This window comes from Poecilia mexicana, unplaced genomic scaffold (assembly GCF_051168715.1).
Source record: "Poecilia mexicana isolate PSO_F unplaced genomic scaffold, ASM5116871v1 scaffold_14, whole genome shotgun sequence".
NCBI lineage: Eukaryota > Metazoa > Chordata > Actinopteri > Cyprinodontiformes > Poeciliidae > Poecilia > Poecilia mexicana.
Genome location: NW_028263383.1, coordinates 8,635,202 through 8,644,401, shown reverse-complemented (window position 1 = coordinate 8,644,401; position 9,200 = coordinate 8,635,202). Strand labels below are relative to the sequence as shown.

The 9,200-nt window shown below is 36.8% G+C and overlaps 1 protein-coding gene across 1 annotated transcript; it reads left to right on the top strand.

Moving 5' to 3' along the window:
- The first annotated feature begins 5,291 nt into the window (after positions 1 to 5,291).
- On the top strand, positions 5,292 to 8,442 carry LOC106907003 (beta-crystallin A1-like). The gene is made up of 6 exons (XM_014972499.2): positions 5,292 to 5,335; positions 5,551 to 5,612; positions 5,687 to 5,805; positions 5,896 to 6,037; positions 6,115 to 6,257; positions 7,831 to 8,442. The coding sequence occupies exons 2-6, from the start codon at positions 5,574 to 5,576 to the stop codon at positions 7,976 to 7,978; spliced, it is 591 nt and encodes a 196-aa protein (XP_014827985.1). The 5' UTR covers positions 5,292 to 5,335; positions 5,551 to 5,573; the 3' UTR covers positions 7,979 to 8,442.
- The last annotated feature ends 758 nt before the right edge of the window (positions 8,443 to 9,200 follow it).

The window sequence follows — 9,200 nt, the reverse complement described above, 5'->3', positions numbered from 1 at the left end:
ACCAAGAGTAAAAAAAATGGATAAATACATTCTGAACAAGAAGAACATCAAGGCCCGTCTTATTTTTGTCAAATAACAAACAATAAGTGTGGAAGTGAATTTAATGAAGATGCTGTGCCATGATCTAAAACTGGACATTTATGATAAAAACCATTAAAAATGTCTCAATTAGAAACACTCTGCATGGGCCAAGGGTGACATAACCAGTCTGGTCTCTAGGATTATACAGTGTCTCCCAACCCTGGTCCTCCAGGCACACTGTCCTACATGTTTTAGAGGTTTCCCTGCTTTAATGTGCCTCACTCAACTGATTGCAGTTCAGCAAACGCCTGTTAATCAGTCATGGATTGAAATCAGCTAGTCTGAAGCAAGGAAATACCTAAAACATGCAGGGCAGTGTGCCTTGAGGACCAGGGTTGGGAAACACTGGATTAGGAAACACTTATTTACATTGGGCTGTATTGTTTTGCATAGCACTTTTCACTGAAAGGGGCAATTTTTCAGACACGGTGACATTTTATAGCACAATTAAATAACTATGCTACCTTCAGTTGCTATGGAAATGCTACATATATCAAAAATGACCTGTAAATTTTGTAATTTAACACCTTGAAATTGGGCCTCTGTCTCTCTAAAAGCTCCTGCTCTTTCTGAAACTCCACCTTCAGGAAGTCGTCACAACATGGCCTCTCTGTTAACCCTTTAACAACGTTTTTTTATACCAGCATTTCACTGAGAAGTAGCTGCTATAATGAGCTCAGCTGACACGCAGCTGATACGCAGTTTGCCAATTGCTGCAGGCTAGTTTGAAGGAGCTAAATGGGGGAGTCGGAAGCTTGGAAACTGCAGCTCCGAGGAGGAGCTGCGCCCTGGAGGCGGAGCTAGGCCCACCCAGGTGTTTGGACAGCTGAAAGGTTGCCATGGAGATTAAAGGATTTCTCAACTATGTGTGAAAGAATCAAGGCAACACTCTGGGTTTGTTTTTGTCGAGGAAATAACATTATAACCTGATGATTTTAGGTAAAACCGCCCCTTGAATGAGTGAAATAATGATTTAAACACTGTGATATTTACTTAGATTAGACATCTGTAAAGGAGAAAATCATTTTCCCAGCACTTTATATGATCTTGTGTTGGACAGACACCACTGGATAAGTTCCTTCAGCTGTGTTTGACTTGTGGCTGAAATCACACTCAGTCCGAGTTTTACTCTGAGAAATATCTCAACAAGACATTTATTGTGAGCACTAAAATTTTCCAATTTGAACCTCTGCTATAAATATACCTGCCCACCTCATGGATGCTGCAGAATCTAATGCTTCAGCACGTAAACTACCACCAGGTCTGTTCTCTTTAAAGGCCGCAGGAAATGATTCACCCCCATTTCACACTTATTAAGAAGCTGAATGACCTCTGATGCCCCGAGAGAGACAACCTGCGTCAGAATATCTCTTTGCCATCCTGCAGCGGTTCTTTAGATCACCTTTAGATACTATTTAGTGAAAATATAAGCAAACTACAGCTACTAGGCCCTGCCAAACAGAGTGGATTCACATTTTTATTAAAGTTGTTGGTATCAAAAATAAGAGATAGTTTACTTTTACAGTAAAAGCACAAGGGTGTGACATCATCACACTAAATGTTGTGTAAAAATAATACTCTTTGTGACAGAGGGCATGACTTTGCAAGTTATTACAGTGTTTCTGAGTCACTTTGGTGCATTTCTCAAAACAAAAACCAGCAGAAAACCTCCAACAGCGTGTCACTTCTTCAGAATATTTATTTGTCAAAAGCAAATATTCATGCCAGTGAAACAGTCGTCAAAGTGTCCAGATGTATGAATAATGAAGCCAAATAGTTTTGTCAAGTTTTCATTTTGACAGTTTAATCTCTGCAGTGTTTTCTAATGTAGCAAAGTCAAATGATCAGAGCATTTTTAACTTGCAAATACTCTATTATTATAATTTATTCACAACGTTGTACAAGAGCAAAGAACAAACTTACCTAAAACAAACATAAAAAACTTTTGACAAAAGTCAACAAGGAATCAGTGAAATCAGTGAAACCTGAGAGAAATTGCTCAATTTGAGAAACATTTTCAGTACAATTCAATTGTTTTTATTATCATTGTAGCATAAGCAGCAAAATTAAAAAAGTGTAATTTGGTCAGCAATGAAAACAAATAAGTAATACAGACACATTAGTATCATACAGATATTTTAGACAGACTTGTGAAGACTCGGTTGCAGTAATCAATATGACTAAAGATAAGCGAATGGTTGAGTTTCTCTTGATCTTGCTGGGACTTTAATCCTCTAGTCCTGGAAACGTTCTTCAGGTGATAGAAGGCCGACTTTGTAACTGTCTTTATGTGGAACAGTCTGTTTAGGTCTAAAAGTCACAAAACAAAATTTTAAGGAACCTCTTGCTTTGTTTTTTAATTTTTTTTATTTTATGTAGCGTGTTTTTCACCAGGTATTTTATTGTGGTGGCTCACTGTTTGAAGGAGACACCAAAGTTTTGTGATGTAGATGGGATTTCTGTATTTTCACTCTGGCTGTTGGCTATATGGTCACTGTGGGCTCTTCACACGGGCCTGCTGAGTCTGCTCGTCCCTTTGTCACGTCTGAGCTGCTGCTATCATCAGCAGAAACACACACACACACACACACACACACGCACACACACACACACACACACACACACACACACACACACACACACACACACACACACACACACACACACGCATACATATACCCCTGTCCTGCCTCTCGCTTTGACCTGCATAAATTCACTTTGATTGAAATAAAAACATCATATTTTGACGTAAACTGTAAAAGCATGAGCGCTGCTCTCGCTAATTGTGCGTCTGACCCATTCGGATCATGACATGGACCGGCACGTAAACAGACATGTTCACACACACAGGCAGAGACGGGGAGTCTGGACAATGTGCTGACCTCAGGAAGCCATTCCTAAATGTTTATTGTTCAGGGCAGCAAGAAGAGAGTCGAGGGTCGGCTCACCTACCAAACGCTCGTTGTACTTGCATTGAACCAGAGGAAACAAATTCAACTTTTGAGGCTTTTTCAGAAACAAATGCAATAAAAAGTAGAATTTTTTTTTTTGCCTGATTTATTTGATGAAACACAGAAAACAAAGTAAGTCAGTAAGTCAGGATTTTAAAAAACACTTTCACCTCAGTTTCAATTAAACTAATTTGCCAAAACCTCTTAATTTCATAATTTTTTGTCAATATATTTACAGTTTTTGATATTTAAAAATCATTAACAATGTCTCTGAGCTGATTATTCAAAAACACGTGGCTACTTTTAGCTAAAAAAAAAAGAAAAAAGAGACAAAAGGAATCAAATTTTAAATAACTATTGACAGAACAATCTGACAAAGAATAAATTGTTTATTTTCAATTTAAAGAATCAGTTTAATGGTTTATTGAATCGTTGGATTGCAAAAGCAGTTATACTGTTTCAATTTTCCAACATTTTTGTCACAAAACACGACTTATTAGGATCTTATTGGAAATCTTTCAGAAGCATGGCATTCATTTGCATTCATCTCTGCTAAGTGTTTATAGGCATCTTTTCCAGCTTCATTAGTTTTGTACATAAATGAACTTTAATTTAAATTTCTTTCTGTTTTATTTTGCAAAATTGTCCAAGTTGAAACCGATCAGATGAAAAGCATCTAAACATCAAATGTCACATCATTTTTAGGATTTTGGACTTTAACTGAGCCATTAAAGCACCAGAACATTTTCTGGCTGTACGTTTAGCTTTGTTGCCTTCGTCCCAGTCTCCAGTTTTCTGTAGCTTCAAATTGTTTTTTTTCTCTTCTGAATTGCCTGACATTTTTCTCCATCCATCCCCGTACCTGCTGAAGAAAAACATTTCTGCATGTTTCACTGTGAAGATGTTCTGTCAGTTTTCCACCGCATTTTATTGAAATTTGTTTGAAAAGTTTATCAGCTTCTTTTCCATGCTCTCTACAAAGCTTATAGCAAACTTCACATTTTCTTATGTTGTTCGTCCTGCTTTTCCATATGTGACACATTGTTAAAGTTAAGCTAATAGTTGTCCTCTCAGCAGAGATTCATGGCTCTGCAGAATGAACAAGACATTTAAAACCTCAGATGCTGTTTATGACCTTGAAACTTCCTCCTGACCTTTCTGTCATGTTCCTTGTTTCCCATGATGCTGTTTGTTCATTAATGATCTCTAACAAACCTCTGAGGTCTTCAGCTGGACACAAACTAAGATCAAATTATACAAAGCAGGGCTTTGTTTACTAATTAGCTGATGTCAGATGGCTGAAACAGATTTTATTTATTCTTGAAATTTAAATGAAAATTATGTTTCTTCTACTTCACATTCATAATCTTCTTTGTGTTGGTTTATACCACATGAAACCCAAATAAAATATATTGAAGTTTGTGGGTGTAATGCGAAAAATGTACAGCTTTTGCAAGTGTTAATATACGGCTCTGGGAAAAAGTAAGAGACCACTTAAAATGATCAGTTTCTCTGATTTTACCTTTTACAGGTATATGTTTTAGTAAAATGAATATTGTTCTTTTATAGTATGAACTACAGACAACATGTCTCTGAAATTCAAAGCAATAATTTAGTATTTATTTGCAGAAAATAACGAAAAAAGGAAGTGCTTTCAGATCTCAAATAAGAAAACAAGTTCATATTTATTTAGAAACAACACTAATGTTTTAACTCAGGAAGAGTTCAGAGATCAATATTTAATGGAAAAACCACAATGTTTTCAGTGCAACAGTCTCAAAAGAATTCAATAAATTTTACCGACTAATTGACTCGAAGTATTTCAACAAGCTGCCAGTTAATTAAAATCGCAACAAATCAGCTGAAAATGTATTTATATCTCGTCTTAATTTTATTTCCAATGATGTGAGGGTCTTCGATCTTTTCCAAAAATATTGCACGAATCCTCGAGTCAGAATTTTCAAATTTACTTTCTAAAAACAGTTTTAAAACAGTTTTAACACCCTGATCTATCTGATAAAAATCCCTTTGTGAAAAGCTGCCCTCGGTTTTGTTTTTTTTCCACCTAATGTATAGATTTACCATGTAACGCAGTATAGCCGTGTGCCCTCTTTGTGTTTGCATGAATCAAAGTGTGTCTGTGCGTTAACCCCTCTGTGGCCCTCACAACAAAACAAAGCAAACTGCTGACAGGAGCGCAGGCGTGCCGAGTCGCGACCCCTGCAACCCGTGGGTGTATATATACCCCAATACGCACTGCTGCTGCAGACTGGAACCCTGCAACACACAGCTCATCAGTTTGGGTAGGTCAAAGTAGATAAAAACAATGCAAAACATTTTAAATGTCCATGGGCAATGATGTGACTTATCAAACAGAAAAGCAGCTGTAGCTGATTGTTGTTTGAAACAGAAAGTTAAACACAGACGAAAAGGAAGAAAAACACAGAAGGTGGAGAGCAGAGCTTCTGTGAGCATCTTTTGCTGTTAATATCCTGACTGCTGTGTGTTTTCCTGACAGGTACAGCTGAAGAAAAGGACACAATGGCTCTGACAAACCCTATGCCCATGGGCCCTTGGAAGGTGAGCTCAGCGCTGTACTTCCCACCCACGTCTGCAGCCTCTTGCCTCATGACCGATCCGTTTGTGCTCCGCAGATCACCGTCTACGATCAGGAGTACTTCCAAGGCAGGCGCATGGAGTTCACCGCCTGCTGCCAGAACATTATGGAGTGTGGGATGGAGAACATCCGCTCCCTGAAGGTGGAGTGTGGCGCGTACGTATCCACTCAGGCTTTCTTCTGATCTGTTACGTATTTCTGGAAAGAGTTTGCTGGTTATACGTTTCCCCGGTGTTTGACCCGCAGCTGGGTCGGCTATGAGCACTCCAGCTTCTGTGGCCAGCAGTTTGTGCTGGAGAAGGGCGATTACCCTCGCTTCGAGGCCTACAGCGGCAGCAACTCCTATCGCATTGAGAGGATGATTTCCTTCAGGCCCATCTGCTGTGCTGTAGGTCCAAACTGTCACACAATTGAACATTTTTTAGCACCAGCTGCAGCTGCAATGAAGCTGCTTTTCTTCTGCAGAACCACAAGGAGTCCCGCATGACCATCTTTGAGATGGAGAACATGATGGGACGTCAGTTTGAGCTGTGTGACGACTACCCGTCCCTGCAGGCCATGGGCTGGATGAACAACGAGGTCGGATCCATGCAGATCCACTCCGGAGCGTGAGTTCTTCCTCCTGATGAGCAATAGATACGCATCAGAAACATGAGTTGATCAGTTCAATAAAGACTGAAAGGAGATTAGATCAGTATAAAGATTATTAATCATATTAAAATATTTGTTACTTTATTGCATGTGTCAAACTCCAGCTCTTCAAAATAACCTTTGTGTGCTTAAATATTATACTATCAATCAAATCAAAGAAGATTTTAATCTGTAATCTGTCAGATTACATCAATGTAAGAAGATATTCAAATTTATTTTTTCATTGTAAGAAGTATTCATTGCAAGCAGAGAGAATTTTTTATTAATCTTTTAACAGTTTCATCAATACATTCTGCCACATTTATAATATTGATGAGGCCCAAAATAAGAATGAAGTTTTATTTGTTGCTTTATTTTGAGCAATATAAAAGAAAAAAATACCTTAATAGGTAAAAAAGAACAAACACTTAGTTTTTATAGCTATAAATCTTAGTAAAATGAACATTGTTCTTTTATTCAATGAACTACTGACATGTCTGTGAAATTCAACCAAAAATTTAGTTTTTATTTGCAGAAAATGAGAAATGGTCAAAATAAGGAAAAAGATGCAGAGCTTTCAGACCTCAAATGATGCAAAGAAAACAAATTCATTTAGAAACAACAATATTAATGTTTTAACTCAGGAAGAGTTCAGATATTTGGTGGGATAGCCAGAAGGTTTTAATGGGGCTCAGTGCTGTATTTACAGTAACAACAATGCATTTTCTGATTTATCAAACTCATGTTTTGTAAAATAAAACTGCATTTAGACATAAACAAGAATTAATTTAGCTCAAAAAGTAGTGGAAGACCTCTGCTCTGTTGCACATCAGATCACAATTTGATTATTATGTTATGTTATGTTTTCTGCTGCAACAGCATGACTCAGTGCTAACATTACTGAATCTTATGCAATACCATGCAAATGCTGTGTTTACAGTGATGAAATTTAATTTATTACAACAGAGGCATTTCTAACAGTTTACATGTCAGATTTGAATAAATTTTCATCTGTTGTCATTTTGCAAGTTGCTTTTCAAACAAAAGCAGTAAATAAAACAGTAAATAAACAGCAAAATTACTGTAACATTTCTGTATGAACACTTATTTGCCCATTATAAAGTCCATTATGCCTGTCAATATTATAAAATACTGAAAGACATGATTGCATTCGTAATCCGACTTCCACATTGTTTTTAGTTTTATTGAAATAGAGACAAGGCTGTCTGTTTCTAACTGTATTTTTAAAAAAGATTTTTAATTAATTGTGATAAATTCTGAAGAATAGCCAGTTGTTTTTAATATAATGTATTGACTTAATGCTAGTAGATTTATTCAGCATCAACTCAGGTTGCTGGATGCATGAAACTAAAATCTGAAAGACCTACTTTCTGACTGTTTCTGCTTAAAATCAGATTATTATATCAACTAAAAGGTTGTGGATGTAGATGCTGAACAATGCATTAAAACTTACCCTTGTTTCACATCAGAAGAGAAAATAAAATTCCCTCTGTGAGAGTTATAATGTCCTGTTTTGGTGTTTCCTTGCAGCTTTGTGTGCTATCAGTACCCTGGATATCGCGGCCACCAGTACATCATGGAGTGTGACTGCCACGGAGGAGAGTACAAATGTTACCGTGAGTTTGGCTCCCACTCCCAGACTCCCCAGATCCAGTCCATCAGGAGGATCCAGCACTGAGAAAGGAGAGGATTCCCTCACTCCACCTTTTTTCCTTCCCTTTACCTCTCTTCCTGATACATTTCCATCCCTTCTTTTCTTCTTCCTGTCCCACAACCTCCAACTCCCCCAGCTCTGCTGATCTGGACGGTCAAAGCAGGACCAAAGGACTGAACTTCAGGTGCTTACTGACGTCAGTGGTTTCCTGCATATTTGCTTTTATTTTTGTTTTAAGGGAGACAACATAAATAAAGGAAGGCTATAAGAAAGACAGGTTTTAGGAATGACAGATTTGAAAAGAAATCAATCAAAAAGAACGGATGCTCCACCTTGGTGATGAAAACATTTCAAAGTTAGTTGCTCTTTTCCTTCTCCTCCACGGATGAACAACCACCAGTCTGGGTGTCGATGTGATATCAATGACTGCCTGTGTTTAAGATAATAAATAAAGAAAATGAGCAAAAAAACAGACAGATTCATGACAATGATGTATTTGCATGTTTTCTTTTTTCCTTCTCTGTGCTGATTTTTTGACATTGCTGCTTTAATAAATGTTTTAATATTATTTAATGAATTCGTCAGGCACGATACATGTAAATTTACTTCTTTAAAACTCATATTTAAACCATCACATTTAATGTGTGTGGTTTCTCATAAATTGACATAAAAAATCATTGCACTCTACAAATTTTGGGTTTTCCTAGTCCCAAATTGAAGGAGGGAGGAATTCTACGTAATAAAAAAAAATACGTCCAAATGCTACTTTTTCAGAGTATAAATGAAAACCCTTTAACTAAATTAGTTTGTACTTAATGTCATGATTTTTCTTGCAGAAATAAGTCAGAATGTGATGTAATACTGGTACCTCTCAATAAATTGGAATAGCACTGAATATTTATTTAGAAATTAAATTAAAAAAGGGAATTATTATATTTGTTACACACAGACAGAATTATGTATTTCCAGTTTAATTTTATTCATTTGGAAGATTATTGCTTACAGCTAAACTCATGATTCAATTTATTACAAAAATGTTAAATATAATATAAGATTACTTTTAAAAAACACTTTTTAAACACTTAAACATCAAGTTATAGCTTACTCCATTATGAGAAAAACTTGACAGTTATTCTGGAGAACAAAAGTCCTCTTACCAGACTAATAAATTTTGCGTTTCATTGGGAAGTCAAAGTCAGAGTCAGAAGAAAGGACTCTTCTGACTCTGGATTTTTAAAATGTAAAG

Bases quoted from the DNA above. Each gene is read 5' to 3' on its own strand.
- LOC106907003 (XM_014972499.2), top strand. From the start codon at position 5,574: ATGGCTCTGACAAACCCTATGCCCATGGGCCCTTGGAAG. The intron at 5,613-5,686 runs GTGAGCTCAGCG...TGTGCTCCGCAG, and splicing joins TGCCCATGGGCCCTTGGAAG to ATCACCGTCTACGATCAGGA. The intron at 6,258-7,830 runs GTGAGTTCTTCC...GTTTCCTTGCAG, and splicing joins ATGCAGATCCACTCCGGAGC to CTTTGTGTGCTATCAGTACC.